Here is a 19,833-nt window from a genome sequence, read left to right as displayed (position 1 = left end):
GCGACTTGGCAGCAGTAGCAGCAGCAGAGTAGATTAGAGACCTGAGAATTTAGCAGGTGGCTCCTCCTACCTCCCGGCCCCGCCTCCCAGCATTCCCTGCTTTATACTCTGGCAGAGCCAAACTGCTCCAGTTCCCCAGACCTGTTGTTCTGCTTTGCAGCTCTGCACCTTCAGAAGTGGCCTTCCTCCATACCGCTCCCCCTCACCCCTGGAATGCTCAGCCCGTCTAGAGCCGGCATGTGTCATGTTTTCTGGCTGCTTGAAACCGTTTGAAAACCCTGCCTACATTCAAAGCATTTTCTAATAAGTGGGTCTTTCCTCTCTAAGACAGAAGCCAGAAAACCCCCACGTTCCCAGCCCCCTTTTACAGATCAGGGTTCAGTCACGTGACCCAGGCTCCAACCATCAGCTGCACCCAAAGGAGAAACTCATTTGGAAATGAGAAACAGGAGGCCACAGGGACAGGGCCTGGCAGGACAGGGAGTGGCAGTGGCTTATCAGGCAAAGCTGGGAAAGAAGATGCTCACTTTGGAAAAGCAGTAGCAAGAAGGCTGAGGCCCTGACATAGATGGATCACAGGGACAACTATACCATCAGATGGGAAAATGGGACCAACTATAACGTCTAGAGCTCTTAAGGGACTGCAGCATGGTTTCCACGGCTGACGCGCTCTGCAGTGGGTTTGAGGACTTGTTTCAAGTCCTCAGGGAGTATCATCTCCCCATTCAGCCATCAGGAGAATCACCCAGAATCTTTTTAACTGGCTGCTATTTTGCTCTGTCAGCTAGAATTAGCTTCTGCCGACTGGAAGAGCCCTGAGTGCTACATCAGCACACGTTTGTTCATCTTCTTAAAAAAGACGACTTTGCCTTTCAAAACATACCCCGATAGGGGAATCTCCTAGAGGCCTGCCCTGAGATTCTCTTTTCCATCTTTTATTCATGCCTTTCTCTGAGATGCCACACCACTCACACCCTTTTGCCGCACACCTTCCCTGAATTATAATTATTTGTTTTTTCCTCTTCTGCTTGGACTGAGGGCTCTTTGAGGCTTGCCATTGTCTCTTTCTTTTTTAAATATTTGGAAAACCCGAACTCCTTTGACTGACCCAATATTTATCAGCTGGTCCTTTTCAGAAGTTTACTGAAACCTGTTTTAGACCAGTCATGGTAACTTCATTCTCTTCCCAATGTTTATGTTTGGCGTAGCATGGCACCCAGTTTCAGGCCAATGAAATATAAGGAGAAGTTTGACAGAGGGCTTCTAGGAAAAAAAATTTTTTTTTCTCTGATAAAAAGTTGGTATGGGAGAATGCTTTCTGACTTTGGATGTTGTGTGTGAAAATGTGATAGGCAGAGCTGTGGCAGCCATTTTGTGATCATGAGGAAAAGAAAAGACAAATATAGAAGTGGATCCAGATGCCTTTGAGCTGTTAAATTAACCAATCCTAGAACTTCCTATCTCTAGAAATATTTTTATATTCAAAGTAAATATGCTGACAGCTGGACAGTCTATTACTTGTAGCCAAATATGTACTAAAACATATATGAGAATATGATTTTTTTATATTATGGCATACTATTTCCTCTTATTGATAACCCATTAAAGTTTAACCATTTAGAGGCATTTCTCCTAATTCTTTGCTATAATAAGTTATCTTTCTTTTTTTTTTTTTTTTTTTTTTGAAACATATATACATGTTTTATTTTTTTTTCTGAAGGATACATGCATGTGTGTGTACTCAGTTAGGTCCTACTCTTTTTGACCTCATGGACTATAGCCTGCCAGGCTCCTCCGTCCATGAGATTTCCCAGGCAAGAATACTGGAGTGGGTTGCTATTTTCTCCTATAGGGGATCTTCCTGACCCAGGGATCGAAACTGCATCTTCTGCACTGCAGGTGGATTCTTTACCACTGAACCACAAGGATGAGACCCACAGAAGTCAGAAGAGCCTCCCCTCAGGCAGAAGTTCTTGGACTATAGGTACTGGCTGGAGTCCGAGTCTCCTTCTCCAGTGTTTCTGTCCCCCGGCTCCACCTCCAGAACACCAAGCTCCCACTGTGCTCATGGCTGCTGCTGCTGCTGCTGCTAAGTCACTTCAGTCGTGTCCGACTCTGTGAGACCCCAGAGACGGCAGCCCACCAGGCTCCCCCATCCCTGGGATTCTCCAGGCAAGAACACTGGAGTGGGTTGCCATTTCCTTCTCCATATAATAAGTTATCTTTCATTTTTAACATATTTTACCAATTCAAACCTAAGGATCTTAAAACATGTACCTTAGCTGATTTTCTTATTTTTGCTTGTACCATTAAAAAACTGCCAAGGAAAAGATAAATAAAAAAACTGTCCCCCTTCAAAACATTGCCCTAACAATGCTTTCACAGGACACAAATTACCCTCCTTTATCACACTGATAGAAATCCAAACATATTTATTTCAAATACAGATTCTATCTGATTCAAAACAAATTTGAGGGTTTTCAATAAAAGTTACATCAGCAGCCAAAAATATTCAGTGGGAGTTAAAATTGTGTGATCAAAGCAGTTTCTTCTTTCTCATTAACAAAAGGTATCCTTGAATGAGAGATAATTTATGTTTCTGAATTATTTGCGGCTCCAGTTAACACTTTGTTAAAACACACTCACATGATATCAGGGCCCAAAGGCTTCAAGTGGTGAAATTCTTTCTTCTTTTAGTATCATTAACCAGCACATTGTGAAATTCTGTTGAAACAGCAGAAGCTCTCTTTTCATGCAGCCACTCTGTCTGTCCCCTCACCTCTGACCTGCGTCATACCTTCCCTCTCACCCCAGAGCCAGCTGCACTGATGTTCCTGGATTATGCAATCCCAAGTGCTGCACACAGATGCCTGGAGCAAAGAGGTCAGTGCATTGACTTCTTTGCTGTTTTGAACCTGGATTTGAAATATCATTGGGTTGACTAACCTCTACGGAGAGCAGTGATGCATGACTCTAAAATTTTCTTCTCAAGAGGCCAACAGGTCCCGGGGGAATAACCCTTAGGACGAAAACTTTCATGATTTAATGGCAGTCAGGTGATTTTTCAATCCTCCTCTGAGCTCCTGTGAGATGTTAAACCTTTTCACATCTACATATGTCTCTATTCCTAAAGCAAAGATAGCATACAGGGCCACCATTGTAAGAGGTGATTTTTAACAAAATATTATGAAGGGAGATATTATGGAGCTCTTTCCAGGAGAAAGGGTTCCTGCAACCCTCTTGCTTTTCAGAGGAGGCCTTCTGGGAGGTATTACTGTAGAGCATAGCAGTTAACAATATGAACTCTGAGTCCCACCTCTCCTTTCAGTAACTGTACAACATCAGTTAAGTCCCTTGACCCCTCTAGGCCTCAGTTTCTTCACCTGCGTCATTTTCCCGGCCATGGGGGTAGTAAGCCAGACAGCAAATGGAGAAGAAAACAGGTGAGAGTTTGTGCAAAAAGGCAACTTCGTAAATGAGGGGTTAAAAACTTGCAGGGAAGTTTCTTGATTGCTTCTTAGTTTACAGAATTGAGGCTGAGGGTTGTGAAGGAGAGGTGAGGGAGAGAAGAAATGTAAAAGCCTTGGGGAGAGTGATGAGAGTTAAGGCGCTAAAGCAAGACAGGACAAAATGTCAGGAGACCCTGATCTGGAGTAGCAGCACGCCACCCCCCACCCTCCCCAAGCCGTATTGCTACTGCAGGCTCCCACAAGCAGCGGGATTCAAAGGAGGCCACGACGCTGTCACGTGATAGCTGAGGTTTGGAAAGGCTAAATGACTCACTAAAGGTCATGGAGATTTTAACACAGGTGGCCTTGCTCCAATTCCAGGGCTTTTTCTAATCTGTAACAGGAGGTCTAAGCCTACCTCTAGTTAGCTCCTTTGGGCCTCATGTTTCTGGTTTGCAAAAGCCACCAGGCCAGGTGCCACGGAAAGTGCCAATCCTCTAGGACATTATACTGAGGGTTCTTCTTCTCACTGGTTATGCTACATGTCACTGGGCAAGTCGCTCAAATGCTCTGGCTTGTTTCTGTAATTAAATTATGCTCCAGAAGCTTGAGTTCTAAAGTGCTGATTCTGTGAGAAGACAATGGTTTTCTGCCACATTGAGAAGGGCTCCCATGCATGTATCAGGAGGTCTGACACCCTCACAGCACTTCCTCACCATCCCCCGCTCAGGTCTATTCAGCTGGGCATTCATGTTTAAGCATTAACACGTACTCAGTCTCTCAGTTGTATCCAATTCGTTGTGAACCCATGGACTGTAGCTCACCAGTCTCCTCTGTCCATGGGATTCTCCAGGCAAGAACACTGGAGTGGGTTGCCATTTCCTCCTGCAGGGGATCTTCCGGATGCAGGGATCAAACCTGTCTCTTGAGCTGCAAGCAGATTCTTTACCCACTGAGTCACCTGGGAAGCCCTAACACAAGCCACCTCAAATATTTGTCACTGGCCTTCACAAAAAAAAAAAAACAAAACAGGCTTCCCATGTGGCGCTAGTGGTAAAGAACCTGCCTGCCAATGCAGGCATAAGAGACATAAGAGAACCCATAAGAGACATGGGTTCAATCCCTGGGTTGGGAAGATCCCCTGGAGAAGGAAATGGCAACCCACTCCAGTATTCTTGCCTGGAGAATCTCATGGACAGAGAAGCCTGGCTGGCTACAGTCCATAGGGTCACAAAGAGTCAGACACGACTGAAGCAACTTAACACTTAGGACGCAGTCACCAAAAATCACTTTAGTTACACTGGCAGTAGGCCAACACCACATTCAAACAGGGCAGAAAGTTGTAAAAGAAAAATGATAACACAGTTTAAAGAAGAAAACACGGTGTAGGAAAGGAAAATGAATTCATGATGTCTGAACCAAAGCACCAAGACCATGACTGTTAATGGAACAGCTGTGAGTCACAGATCAACACCCTCCCAAATGAGTGAGTCTTTGCCTGGGACACTAGAGAAAATTCCTCTACTCCCAGTGCACAACAGAAACCTTGAACTGTGCTTTTTAATGAAATGCCAGAGAGGTGCAGAACTAGTCTATAATTCATTGCGCTTGGTCATGCGCTTAGTCGCTCAGTCGTGTCCGACTCTTTGCGACCCCATGGACTGTACCTGACCAGGCTCCTCTGTCCATGGAATTCTCCTGGCAAGAACATTGGAGTGGGTTGCCATGCCCTCCTTCAGGGGATCTTCCCAACCTAGGGATGGAACCCAGGTCCCTGCATTGCAGGCGGATTCTTTATTGTCTGAGACACCCGTTGGAAACTATTCTTATAAAAGACAGAGTTACGGTTTCCATTGATGGGTGTGCTTTTCCCAAATGTCATCTGTGTAGATTTCCTCGCGGAAGGTGGAATGGGAAATGTTTTGGGGTTTTGTTTTTACCGGCAATAAGCGAATGTATTTTTCATTTCAGTACTTTGGTGCTCAATTATAACATAAAATGAAGGCCTTGAGCCCCGAGTCCCAGCCAAGTCAACACCCTGCAGACTTGTCACTCGTCTAACTCCAGGCACTCCCAGCGCCCGCTCTGAAGTCGAGCTAGAGTCGAGCTCACCACGGGCCTCCGGGAACCGAGCGGGCAGTAAAGCAACGTGGAGGCCCCGACTCCCGGCCGGCCCTCCGGCCCCGCCAGCCCGGCCAGCCCCGCCCGCTCGCGGCCCCCGGCGGTCCCCGAGCCCGAGCGCGCCGCCGCACCGCGCCGACTTCCGCTTCCCCGGCCGGCGGGCGGGAGGCGCTGCAGCCCCGGGCCCGCGCCGCCCGCCCCGGCCGCAGGGGCGCTCCGGAGGCCCGGGGGCCGCCGCCGGCGGCAGTCGGGCACGGGAGGCGGGGCTGGAGGGCAGGGCCGCGGCAGACGTGGGTGTTAAGCCGCCACCCCCGCCGCCGAGCCAGAGCCGAGAGCAGGCGGCGGAGCGCGAGGAGGACGCGGTGGTAAGCGCAGCCCGGTCAGGCGCTCGCGGACTGCGGGGAACCTGCCGGGAGGGAGCGGGGAGCGGGCGGGCCTCGGCGCCCGGGCTGCGTGACCTTCCCGGGCGGCGGGGATCCGGAGTCCCCGGGCCCACACGCGCCGCCCACGTGCCCGGGGATCCCGCGGGCGCCCCTTTCCCGCGCTCGGCCCTGGACTTCCCCGTAGACCCTCGGGCCCCGCGGCCTCCTGCGCGCCGCGGTCACCGCCCGGGAAAGGTTGTCCTCCTTTGCCCCGCTAGTCATGTCACCCAGCCTCCTGGGTCCGCGCGGCGCCGCGCAGGGCGGAGGCGCGTATGAATGGGAGACTCGGGCAGGTTGCTGGGTAGAGTCAGCGGACGTTTAGAGCCGGGAAGAAGTTGGAAGTCGTCTCCGTAAGCTAACCCTTTGGGCGGACCGGGATCCCGAGCCCCCGAAGCGGGAGCTCCGGTCTCGGCTGCTAAGCGGCGAGACTGGTTTGCATCCTTGCGCCCGTGGGGCGCCCCTCTCTGGGCGCTCTGATGGCGGGCGGCCTCCCCTCACCCCAGCTTCGGCCTGAAGCTGGAATCTTCCCTAAACTGTGATCTGGTGGGGGAAGGCGGGGGTCCTCGGATTCTCCCGCACAAGAAATGAATTTCCCCGAGGAATGGGAAATGTACATGGTCTTCTGGAGTGGGACTCCCCTGTAGTTTGAAAGAAGGATAAAGGGACTCCGCAAGGTTCAGTTTTTCTGTTTCAATTGGTACTGAAGGCTCATAAATCAGTCTAACTCAGGTTGGTCAGTCTTAACGCCCTCAAACCATATGTCTTCCTCAAGCCAAAGCCATGCATAGTTTGAAACAGTTGCTCACATCTTCTGAGTTAATCTGTCAGTTTCCATCACTGTTAACAGTCCTAATGATTCTACAAGTAGTTATGTGCAGGAGTTGATGTGTTTATGTCTGACTTGCCTAAAAGGGTTAAATTCGCGTTGATGACATAGTAACATCTGCTATGCCTCTTTCTTTCTAAGGGAGAAATGTACCCCCGCCCCGCCCCCCCCCGCCCCCCCCCCCCCCCCCCCCCGCCTGCCACGCAAATGAACCCCTTTGGATTGCCACCATCTGTGGCTCCTTTTCCCTCTAAAATGCAGGGTTGAGTGCTTTTTCTCCTTTTGATCAGGTGGGGATACTTTGGAATTAAGTATTGGTTGATAAGCACAGACCCAAAAGCTAAGACTTGCATTGAATGCTGTCTGTCGCAGACTTGTTGTATGACCTTGGATGAGCCATTGGCTTCCTCTGGCCTCAGTTTTTCCATTTGGAAAAGGAGGAGATTGGATTAGGACCCTGATATCCTTCTCTCACTACTGGATGGTCCCCGTCTTATCAACATTAGTCATTGGCACTGCCTCTCCAGGCCTATCGGTAACATAAAGTCTGTGGTTTTTATGTCTGAGTTAGTTGCTTTATAAAATGCTGTACTTTTGTTGCTAGTTTTAACACTTTTTTTAAAGGGAGATTCTTGGTGTCTGGTCATTGACAACATATTTTAAGCGGTTGAAAAACTTCTTAGTGGCTAAAATTATTTTCTGCTGGTGATTAGGGTGAGCTTGGTATTCATGGATCATTCAGCCCACCCACCCCCTCTGAGAGGTGGCCTGACTGGGTGTGGTATCTTCGGTGTGACGGTTAAAAAGCGTTCCTTGTTACTCACACGTAAGAATATTCTGTTAAAGAACTACCTCTTCTTTTCTAGTCAATATTTATTTAAGTCAATTCCATGGCAACGGTTGATTTTTTTGTTTTGTTTTATTTGTCTAAAGGTAGAAAAGTAGACTCTGATTTTCCCAAACTTCTAGACTCCAGCTCAAACCTACTGAAGCAAGATCTCCAGGAGAGCGGCCTGGTTATTTGAATATTTAACAAGTGTCCCAGCTGATTCTTATCAAGCAAATTTGGGGGCAATGGAGCAGGTGTTGCTACTCAAAATACAGTTAACACCAGGCATCATCAACCTCACCTAGGAGCACGTCAGGCAGGCAGCGTTTCTGGTCCCACTTGAAGCCAATCACATCAGAATCCGCCTTTTAATAAGGTCCCCAGGTGATCTGTGCGCACGTTTATGTTGAGAGGCTCTGGAGGGAAGTCTGATGACGGGAATGTTTGCTGCTAATGTTTTGTAGTTCTAAGAACTCCTGGTGCATATTCACAGTTTATCATTGTACTTATCCAATATGGCTATTTCTGATTGCTCTCAGATTATGATAGTATAGACAGAGACCTTGTATAGACAGGGACCTCCAGCTTTACAGGCCCAGGGGCCCCCCCCTACTGGTGGCAGAGTAGGCATTCAGACCCAAGCAGGTGTCACTTGGCAGAGCTCCTAACTCATTCCTTTTCAGACCTCCTGCTTTGTGGCATTCTTTTAGGGTCTCAGGCTGCTGTCTGAATTTGGAACAGAGCCTAGTGGATTGAGAGTTCAACCTAGGCCTCTGAAAAACTGGTTTGATGGGACTTGTGGTGTCTGCTTGGCTTGGTTGGCCTTTGTTTCTGAGAGTTTCAGAAAAGTTGGTTGAAGTCCCCCCACCTGTTGATGGAGCAGTGATACTCAGAAAAGGTTTTCAATCTCTTGTGTTTTTTATGGGGAGGTGATGGGTAGGGAGAAGGGGAGGCTGATGACTGAGCTGCTCTGACCCCCTTAGCCCCCTCCTCTGGAGCCACTCAGAGCCAGTTTCCCAGTTCCGTGAGGTTCAAGTCCAGTAGCTGGGCAGCCTAGAGAAAGGGGGGCTGCAGAGGCCCGACTGATGGTGAGCTCTGGCTTCCTCCCAGGGATATGAGGTGCCCGTCATAAGCTCCAGTGAGTCACCCTCCACAGAGCCCAGCAGAGGAGCGGGAGAATATGAAATCCAACCCTGCCATCCAAGCTGCCATTGACCTCACGGCTGGGGCCGCAGGTAAGGATCCTCAAGTACCTTCTGGGAGTGAGATCCAGTGAGCACATTGCCTCTGTCACTCCAGGACCTTGTAATGAATCCGCTTAACGGGAATGTAATACTGTGTTGCAAGTACAGCAGAAGGTAGGCGTTACGTATATACAGTGGAATGTTCAGTTCAGTCGCCCAGTCGTGTCCGACTCTTTGCAACCCCATGAATCGCAGCACGCCAGGCCTCCCTGTCCATCACCAACTCCTGGAGTTCACCCAAACTCATGTCCATTGAGTCAGTGATGCCATTCAACCATCTCATCCTCTGTCATCCCCTTCTCCTCCTGCCCCCAATCCCTCCCAGCATCAGGGTCTTTTCCAATGAGTCAGCTCTTCGCATGAGGTGGCCAAAGTATTGGAGGTTTCAGCCTCAGCATCAGTCCTTCCAATGAACACCCAGGACTGATCTCCTTCAGAATAGACTGGTTGGATCTCCTTGCAGTCCAAGGGACTCGCAAGAGTCTTCTCCAACACCACAGTTCAAAAGAATCAATTCTTCGGCGCTCAGTTTTCTTCACAGTCCAACTCTCACATCCATACACGACCACAGGAAAAACCATAGCCTTGACTAGACGGACCTTTGTTGGCAAAGTAATGTCTCTGCTTTTGAATATGCTATCTAGGTTGGTCATAACTTTCCTTCCAAGGAGTACGCATCTTTTAATTTCATGGCTACAGTCACCATCTGCAGTGATTTTGGAGCCCAAAAAGATAAAGTCTGACACTGTTTCCCCATCTATTTCCCATGAAGTGATGGGACCGGACGCCATGATCTTCGTTTTCTGAATGTTGAGCTTTAAGCCAATTTTTTCACTCTCCTCTTTCACTCTCATGAAGAGGCTCTTTAGTTCCTCTTCACTTTCTGCCATAAGGGTGGTGTCATCTGCATATCTGAGGTTATTGATATTTCTCCTGGCAATCTTGATTCCAGCTTGTGCTTCTTCCAGCCCAGCGTCTCTCATGATGTACTCTGCATAGAAGTTAAATAAGCAGGGTGACAATATACAGCCTTAACGTACTCCTTTTCCTATTTGGAACCAGTCTGTTGTTCCATGTCCAGTTCTAACTGTTGATTCCTGACCTGCATACAGATTTCTCAAGAGGCAGGTCAGGTGGTCTGGTATTCCCATCTCTTAAAGAATTTTCCACAGTTTATTGTGATCCACACAGTCAAAGGCTTTGGCATAGTCAATAGAGCAGAAATAGATGTTTTTCTGGAACTCTCTTGCTTTATCAATGATCCATCGGATGTTGGCAATTTGATCTCTGGTTCCTCTGCCTTTCCTAAAACCAGCTTGCTGTTGCTGAGGCTGCTAAGTCACTTCAGTCGTGTCCGACTCTGTGCGACCCCATAGACGGCAGCCCACCAGGCTCCCCCGTCCCTGGGATTCTCCAGGCAAGAACACTGGAGCAGGTTGCCATTTCCTTCTCCAATGCATGAAAGTGAAAGGGAAGTCGCTTACTCAGCCGTAAAAAAGAACACACTTGAGTGAGTCCTAAGTAGGTAGATAAACTAGAGCCTATTATACAGAGTGAAGTAAGTCAGAAAGAGAAAAATATCATATATTAATGCACGCATATATATATATATATGGAATCTAGAAGGATGGCACTGGTGAACAACCTATTTGCAGGGCAGCAGTGGAGAAGCAGACAGAGAATAGACTTCTGGACACAGTGGGGGAAGGAGAAGGGGGGACACATTGAGAGAACAGCCTGGAAACATGCATCATCGTATGTAAAATAGCCAGCGGGAATTGGCTGTATGATGCAGGGAGCTCAGGCCCGTGCTCTGTGACAACCTAGAGGGGTGGAAGAGGGTTTCAAGAGGACATATGTATGCCTATGGCTGATTCATGTTGATGTATATCAGAAACCAACACAATATTGTAAAGCATTTATCCTCCAATTTAAAAAGTTTTTTAATTGACAAAAATAAAAAGACAAAAAATAAGCCAACTGGGAGTCAGGGTAAAGGGTGGGAATGTCCCTGGTTCACAGCTAGAAGACTGTGAGATCACAGCTCAGAGCTGAAGCCACATGTCCATTGCCACGTGGCTGGGATACACAGGATTCTACTCCTAGCCTGGCATTCTTGAGAGCCCTTGTGTGCAGAAGTAATGCTGTACCATTTCTCCAGGGAAATCCCAGAGACTGTCCTTACTACCACTGAGGAGAGAACGGAAACCCTTAGAAATATCTTCGGTAAATAAGACTGACTTTTGACTGTGTCTTAAAGCCCTGAAAGGAAAGGAGAGGCCCCAGGCCTGGCCGGGGAGTGGTGGATGGGGTGAGTGCCAAGGCAGACTCTGTCCTCCGCCCCTGGTGCCCCAATAACTCCCGTCCCAGGCACTGGCAAGTTCTCGGCCACGCCTGCCACGCAGGCCACTCTTCAGAAAGGCCGCCTTTACTCAGTGAGAGGCAGATGACAGAATTCCAAGTGCCTGAGTGATGACTTGGTTCTTCGGATTCCTGGATGATTTTACGGCCGGAGAAGCGCTGGAATGCCCACCACTTTCCCAGTGGAAACCCTGACTGCTCCTCGCCTCCTTCACCGATTCTTGTCATGGCTCCCTGGAGCGGAGAGGCCAGGGGAGTGGGTCGCCCCCCGTCCTCTTATCTGGGGGGGCCCTCCTGGGTCAGCAGATGAAGGGCAATCAGAGGGCTGCCTGCTCTCATCCTGTCATCTTAATTGTCAAAAAGAAATCAGGGATTCAGGGAAGTTCAAAGTATTTTTCCATGAACCAGACCTTGACCACAGTAGGCTCTTGAGGAAGTCTGGAGACGGTATGCTGCAAGACACTGATAAGAAGTGCAGGCAGGGGCACTCCCAGGTCAGAGGCCTCGGGAGCGGGAGCGGGGTGGGGTGGTGGAGGGGGAGGGGTGCACTAAGGGCTGCCTGGGTTCCCTCCTGATGCCTTTCGCATGCTGAGTGCCGTGGGATTGAGCCCCAGGCCCTCGCACTGTCCCCTCTCCATCCCTTTAACCCCTGCCCCTTGTCATTCGCTGGAAGAGGACGCTGACTTTGGCGACCATGGGCCCAGCTGCCTGCCTCGTACCCTCCCGTGAACGCTTGTGCTCAGTTCGTGTCTCTGCAGTAGGAGTGGGTTTCACCCCATGGGGGAAGCTCAGCTTTTGGAATTCTGTGTCTTTTCAGTCTGTCAAAGGTGTAGGATCTGTTGTGATAGAATTAAAGCATTTTTGCTTTTCCTGGAAAGGACAGGCATTTGAGTACTGCATTCATAACTGTATCTGCATTCATAATAGTAATCTGTAAAGATGTAAATTGCAACAGTATTGTCCGGAGTCTGGCTGTGTAAGGCATTCGCCAGTACACGTGCCTTTTTTTTTTTAAAAACGTGTTTAAGGCCCGTATAGGAATATTTAAAGATATAAATTGCAACAATATTGTCAGGAACCTGGCTGTGTAAGGCATTTGCCAGTACACCTGCTCTTTTACAGTGGTATTAACATGTATCAGGCCCTTATACACATTAGCATTTATTTTTTCTGCTAACTGTGGGTAGGTGTTCCTTCTTGCACTGCAAACCCAGGGTCGCCCCTCACTGATGTCATACCACCCTGGTTGTCTTGACATCTGAGGTCAGCAGGCTTCCTGGGTGCTAAGCCTGTGAGACACCAGGCAGAGGAGGTCCCTCGTGGTGACCTGAGAATGGGAAGCAGCCGTCCCATTTTTGAGAGGTTTCAGCCTGTGAGTGATGGAGCTAGAAGGGCCTTTAGAGACCCTTGACTCGACTGCTCTTGTATGTGTAGAAAAGGGGCCCAGAGAGGGACAGTGGATTTGTTCAAGGCTGCACAGCTGTCAATAGATGGTGTAAATAAAGACAGGGCAAGGACCTTGGCTGCCTGGTTCCTTGCCCCGTTCTGTGATCTTTTTTCTGATGCTACATGATGGCCAACAGTGTCTCCCAGAGGTGGGGATTCCTTTGGGGGCTTCACTGCCCCAGCTCTCTGGATGGGGAAACTGGGGGGCTTTGGGATTTTTCTGTGGCCGTTGCCAGGAGCAGAGGACCCTTAGTGCTTTGTAGACACGGACCACCCATGGAAGCGATGTGTGTGAGAGCAGAGGCAGCCGTGGTTGCAGGTGATGTGAGTGTAGCATCCGTGTGTTCTTTGGTGTGTGTGTCTTCTAGACAAACCTCCTCCATCAAGCAGTGTTTCAGTCCAGCTCGTCTACTCTAAGGCGCAGCTTCCGTGTCTGAAGCTGCTGTAGGAGCGATGCCAGGAAAAGATCGAGAGGCCCAGGCAGCTGGTTGGGGAAGATTTGAAGGCAGTTGGTTAGGTAATTGGATAATTATTGAAACGAGGCAGCTTGGATCACAAAAGTTAAATCCCCTTACAGGGAAACCTTAGTGGCATTCGAAGGTCTAGTAGTTTAACAACTATCAATGTAAAAGGATGCATTCTTTCCCCCGACTGCTCTGTTGCAATGTGCCTTGCTTAAGTAGTCGGGAAAGTGGCATTTTATTTTTTGGCATGTGGGATCCTAGTTCCCCAGCCAGGGATGGAAGCCACACCACCTGTTGTAAATGGTATTAGTCATTCAGTCTTGAGTGCCTGATTCTTTGTGACCCCATGGGCTGTAGCCCCAGGCTCCTCTGTCCATGGGATTCTCCAGGCAAGAATACTGGAGTGGGTTGCCATGCCCTCTTCCAGGGGATCTTCCTTACGTAGGGATCAAACCCCAGTCTCCTGCATTGCCGGCAGATTCTTTACTGTCTGAGTTAGGAAGTCCTAACAACTGGACCGCCAGGGAAGTCCCCAAAATGTGGCATTTTTAGATCATTGAGGTTTATCCTTTCAAATGCCAAAATTAACAACAAACCATAAGCACTTTTTGGTTGGCATATTTTGAAAATGGCACGCCTTTCTGCACCACTAAGGGGAGCATTGACTGCCTGCCTCTGGCGGGTCGGAGGCTGTCCTTTCTGCGTGGATGGCCAGGTCCTCCCGGGTGAAGGTCTGCCTCTCCATTCCCACAGGGCCTCCCCGAGCGCTGTCCATCACCACCGTCACTGTCTCGGCCCTGGTGGATTTCCTCACCAGTTTTTCACCTGCTGGCTCTACTCTGTGTGGGACCAAAATCCACAACTGCAACCTTGAGAAGATGTAGGTTGCAACACGTCTCCTGCAGAGGAAAGTGCCACAGAGACACCTACACAAAAGTGCAGAGAATGGGTCTCTTTGTTTTCTTTTTTGGGGGCTGTGCTGGGTCTTCGTTGAAGCACACAGGCTTCTCTAGTTGTAACCTATGGGCTTACTTGCCCAACTAGGGATCAAATTGTGCCTTGGAATCTCAACCACTGGACCGCCAGTGAAGTCCCCCTTTTGTTTCTTTTTTTTAATGAACTTTTAAAAATTATTATTTTTTTTGATTGGAGGAACCCCCTCTTGTTTCTTACGGAGAGCAAGATGATCAGAGGTCTGAACTCTAGGCAAATAGGGAAAGAGATAATTCCTGTAAATTATTCATAGCTTTGTAGACTCGACAGGTATGAGGACCGTCTTGGTCTTGGGTTAGTGCTGGTGTTCAGAATAGTTATCACGTCCTTGAGCAGGGCGTGATGAGTGCCATGACGGTGTCATTTGTCTGAGCTTCCCTGGTGGCTCAGTGGTACAGAATCCGCCTTCAGTGCAGAAGAGGCAGAGATGAGAGTTTGATCCCTGAGGTCAGGAAGATCCCCTGGAGACGGAAATGGCAACCCACTCCAGTATTCTTGCTGGGAAAATCCCATGGATAGAGGAGCCTGGAAGACTACTGTCCACGGGGCTGCAAAAGAGGTGGACATGACTGAGTGACTGAGTGACTGAGCCACAAGTTACATAGGAAGTTAGCTTGCATCCATGGATGAAGGGAGAGAATTGTAGGTAGCATTGGAAGTACGTTAGCCTCCTACTGTCTCCCTGTTGGAGATGGAAACTGTTATAGATAAGCAGCAGATGGGTACTGTAGCTACCCAGATGTCTGCGCTGTTCAGGATGGTTGGGTGAAAATATGGAAAACTCCTGGTTAAGATAGGATTTTAATGCTCTGAATTAAATGCTTTTTTCCATGTATCCCCATCTAGGCTGTCAAGATTATGAACCCACTTTAAAAATTCTGACAGTCACCTCTTCTTTTGAAATGATTATTTTTGACATGAGTAGGATCTTATTTCATTCTAGCTCATCAGTACCTGAGAGAGAATGACTCTAATTATGGTAACATCTTATTAAATTATATTCCACTAATTCAGGACTGGCGATAGTGTGGCAGGACAAAAGCAGAAACGTGTCATAGCTCTCCTAGAAGGGAGGAACAACGGCGATAGGATCATGGAGACCATACCTGTGCGTGCTTAACAGTTCAGTTTTCAGACTCTTGGGTAAATGTTCATCTACCAATAATTGGGAGTTATTCCTAACAGCCCTCGCTCCATCTCTACTTTCCAGAGTGTAGTTGGAGTAACTTATTATGTCAAAGTTGTGAAATTATATTTCTGAAATACTTTGTCAGTTTTCTCTGGTTCTTTTTTGTTTTGTTTTTAAATTGGAGGCTAATTGCTTTACAGTGTTGTTAGTTTCTGCTGTACAACATCCTGAAGCAGCTGTATATCCCTTCCCTCTTGAGTCTCTGTCCCACCCCTCTAGGTCATCACAGAGCGCCGAGCTGAGCTCCCAGCTATCAGCAGCTTCCCACTAGCTATCTCTTTTACATATGGCAGTGTGTATACATCGGTGCCGCACTCTCAATTTGTCTCACCCTCCTGTGTCCACAGGTCTACATCTGTGTCTCTATTCCTGCCCTGCAAATAGGTTCATCGGTACCATTTTTCTAGAGTCTGTATGTATACATTAATGCACATTATTTGTTTTTCTGGCTTCGTTCTCTAGGTTCATCCATGTCGCTGCAAACAACTCAGTTTCATTCCTTTTTATGGCTGAGTAATATTCCATTGTATATATGTACCACATCTTCTTTATCCATTCATCTGTCTATGGACATCTAGGTTGCTTGCCTTCTCTTCAGCTTTGCTGAGGCTTTAATAACCTCATCCAGTGGTTGTGTGTCCTGGCACAAGTACAGGACATCCTGGCCCAAGGGGAGGTGGAAGTGTTCACCAGGGACAGTTCCCCAAACGCTGACCCAGCCCAGGGTCTGGGGATACCACAGGGTGTATGTTGTTCAGTCGCTAAGTTGTGTCCACCTGTTTGTGACCCCATGAACTGCAGCACACCAGGCTTCCCTATCCTTCACTATCTCCTGGAGTTTTCTCAGACTCCTGTCTATTAAGTCAGTGCTGCCATCCAAGCATTTCAACCATTTCATCCTTTGTTGTACCCTTCTCCTCTTGCCCTCACACTTTTCCCAGCATAAGTTAAGGGTCTTTTCCAATGAGTTGCAGGGTTTATAAATCATTCACTTCCTCACATCAGAGTTGTAATTGAATGCAATTTAGATTTTGCTGTATTTAATACTCTTAACAGTATAAAAGCATATAAGTATGTGTGCTAAGCTATAAAGAAAGCTGAGCGCTGAAGAATTGATGCTTTTGAACTGTGGTGTTGGAGAAGACTCTTGAGAGTCCCTTGGACTGCAAGGAGATCAAGCAGTCCATCCTAAAGGAGATCAGTCCTGGATGTTCATTGGAAGGACTGATGTTGAAGCTGAAACTCCAGTACTCTGGCCACCTGATGCAAAGAGCTGACTCATTGAAAAGACCCTGATGCTGGGAAAGATTGAAGGCAGGAGAAGAAGGGGATGACAGAGGATGAGATGGTTGGATGGCATCACCAAGTCAATGGACGTGAGTTTGGGTAAACTCCAGGAGTTGGTGATGGACAGGGAGGCCTGGCATGCTGCGGTTCATGGGGTCGCAAAGAGTCAGACACGACTGAGCGACTAAACTGAACTGAAGCAAGGCAAGTTTCAGTCTAGTTCCTGTCTGAATACAAGTCATTAGAGTCCAGATAAGAGGTTTTCGCATAGGGTCAAACATTTAGCTCTTTGGGGACTAATTAGGCTCTTTGTTTTCTTTCTCTGTGGCCTAGTCTCCTGTTATTTTTCTGATAGTCATCAGGACCACTGGGCAACAGACAGAGGAGTGATGAACTCTTTCCAGACCATTCCTCTCCCCTTCCTTTTATGTGGACGCACACACAGTTAACCCCTATAAATTAACCCCTTCTGTAGCAACCGTAATGTTAGACCCTTATCCTAATCCTCATGCTATCCCAGTAGGGAACTGAGACTCAGAAGTCACATCGCTTGTCCTGGATTTCATAGCAGAGTCAGGCTTCAACCCCAGGTGCCTCTGACCAATGCTCCTGAACACACGTCCCACCTTCACATCAGTGGCTCTGATTGTTGAACACATCCTTCTCCCCTACTGAGTGTGAGCTCCTTCAGGGCTGGGCAGGGGACCCAGCACACAGGGAACCCCCTAGAAGTTTTACTGAACTGGGCTAGAAGGTCTTAGGGGGAGAAGAAGTCAAAACGAGATGATGCAGAGGTTAGCCCGGGGGTGGGCTGCCTGTCCCTCATCTCCAAGGGTCCTGGGGCTGCAGCATGCCACGCAGCCATGGACTTGGGCCGGACAAGGACTCTGTCCTGGTTCCAGGGGGCACAGCATGTGTCCTGACCGGGCAGCCCTTCGACACCATGAAAGTGAAGATGCAGACATTCCCCGACCTGTACCGGGGCCTCACCGATTGCTGCCTCAAGACCTACTCCCAGGTGGGCTTCCGGGGCTTCTACAAGGGCACCAGCCCCGCGCTCATCGCCAACATCGCCGAGAACTCCGTCCTCTTCATGTGCTACGGCTTCTGCCAGCAGGTGGTGCGGAAAGTGGTTGGATTGGACCGGCAGGCGAAGCTGAGGTGAGTTGAGGGCGCTGACCCTCTTTGAAAACCAGCACTTATTTGGTCAAGAGCTTTAAGAGACCTTATTGGGAAGAACATTTCCTTTTTTGTTGTTTTAACAGTAACCACTTTCTTGATTCTGAAGTGATCCATCACTGTCATAGGAAACTGGGAAGCACATACATATGTGTTATGAAAAAGTTGCCCACAATCCACCACGGAGAACCAGCCACCCTCACCTTCCTCCCACTCTTCAGGAAGATGCTCTTCTTTCTTTTTTAAGGATTATTTTTCTTTTCTTTTATTATTATTTTTTTGGTTCAGCCGGGTCTTCCTTGCTATGCATGGGCTTTCTCTTGTTGCAGAGAGTGAGGGGCTACTCTTCACTGCGGTACGCAGGCTTCTCATTGCAGTGGCTTCTCTTATTATGGAACACAGGCTCTAGGCACATGGGCATCGGTGATCGTGTGCACTCAGTGGTTGCAGCATATGGGCTCAGTTGCTCCATGGCATGTGAAATCTTCCCGGACCAGGGATTGAACCCATGTCCCCTGCCTTGGCAGGCATATTCCTATCCACTGTATTCACCAGGGAAGTCCAGTTTTTGCCTTTTGATTGGAATATAGTTCATTTACAATGTTGTTAGTTTCAGATGTACAGCAAAGTGAATCAGTTATATCCATTCTTTTTCGGACTCTTTTCTCACATAGGTTATTACAAAATATCGAGTAGAGTTCCCTGTGCTCTGTAGTAGGACCTTGTTGGTTATCTATTTCATATATAGCAGTGTGTGTATGTTCATCCCAATCTCCTAATTTATCCCTCCTGCCACCGTTTCCCGTTAGTAATTAGAAGTTTGATTCTACAATCTGTGAGTCTGTTTCTGTTTTGTAAATAAGTTCATTGGTGCCATTTTTAAAAATTAGATTCCACCTGTAAGTGATATCATGTGATATTTGGGGAACACGCTTTTCAAGTGCTGCTTATGGGTGCCACTTCTCGAGATGGAAGCACAGAACTTAAACCAGAGATCCGACTTGTGATCTGAGTTTTGGGTTCCACGTCATCAGCAAAATGCAGTCAAAGAGGTTTGAGGAGGAAGTTGGAATCTTAAGAAGGGTCAGAGCGTCTGAGAAGATGCAGGTGAGGGTCTGTTTCCTTGGCCACGTGTGCCCCAAACATCAGACTTTGGCGTGTGCTTGGTCGTCTCTTGGGTATTTATTATACAGAGATTAAAGGAATTTGGAAAGCACTGGGATGTTAACCCTTTGCTCTTTTGAACATTGATTTATTTTATTTTATTATTGTTTTTTAAATATTTCTTTTTGGCTGTGTTGGGTCCTTGTTGCTGCACACAGGCTTTCTCTAGTGTAGGGACTACTCTTTGTTGAAATGCACGGGCTTCTCATTGAGGAGGCTGCTCTTCTTGCAGAACACGGGCTCTCTGGCACGGGGACTTCAGTAATTGCAGCTCCCAGGCTAAAGAGTGCAGGCTTGGTCATTGTGGAGCACAAACTTGCCCTGTGGCATGTCGGATCTTCCCAGACCAGGGATCTAACCAGTGTCCCTTGCATTGCAAGGCAGACTCTTAACCACTGGACCACCAGGGAAGCCCTGATTTACTCTGTATCATTTAAAAGTTTTCTTAGCTTCACAGTTGCAGAGGGCAGTCTTGGCTGGGTTTTTCGGTGGGAATTTGAGGTCCTTTTGCAACCATCGGTCCCATGTGGCTACAGTGGATTCCCTTGTACAGAAGTTTTCTCTGCAGTTCCCTGGAGAGGTGCCTGTTTATAGACAGCCATTTTATCTTGATGGAAGGAACTTGTTTTTTTTTTTTTTTTAAAGGCTCAGAATTGGATGAAATCACCCAGGGAGACATGTTTGTAGGACTGAGCATGGATCGTAGGATCATCCAGCAAGGGGGGGTCAGGAAAAAAGAGGAAGTAGAAAAATAAGCAGAAGCCCAAACAGGAGAATGTGGTATCCCATGTAGAGACAGACAGGAAGGACACAGCTGTGACTGGAGCTCTTTCCACTCGAGGGAGAGACTTTTTAGCTG

The 19,833-nt window shown here is 48.1% G+C and overlaps 1 protein-coding gene across 2 annotated transcripts in view; it reads left to right on the top strand.

Moving 5' to 3' along the window:
- The first annotated feature begins 5,790 nt into the window (after positions 1-5,790).
- Positions 5,791-19,833, top strand: part of SLC25A15 (solute carrier family 25 member 15) — a 32,983-nt gene continuing 18,940 nt past the window's right edge. The window contains exons 1-3 of one of the 2 annotated variants that reach the window (XM_027557342.1): positions 5,791-5,935; positions 8,758-8,882; positions 17,534-17,792. In XM_027557342.1, the coding sequence (XP_027413143.1) occupies positions 8,828-8,882; positions 17,534-17,792 (314 nt within the window). In that variant the 5' untranslated portion in view covers positions 5,791-5,935; positions 8,758-8,827. Of the gene's footprint in view, positions 5,936-6,320; positions 6,343-8,757; positions 8,883-17,533; positions 17,793-19,833 lie in introns of those variants that run through there. The other variant, XM_027557343.1, reaches the window with a different exon arrangement.

The sequence above is a fragment of the Bos indicus x Bos taurus genome, chromosome 12, assembly GCF_003369695.1.
Source record: "Bos indicus x Bos taurus breed Angus x Brahman F1 hybrid chromosome 12, Bos_hybrid_MaternalHap_v2.0, whole genome shotgun sequence".
Taxonomy (NCBI): domain Eukaryota; kingdom Metazoa; phylum Chordata; class Mammalia; order Artiodactyla; family Bovidae; genus Bos; species Bos indicus x Bos taurus.
Note: the sequence above shows the minus strand (reverse complement) of the source record. Positions and strands in the feature narration are given on the sequence as shown.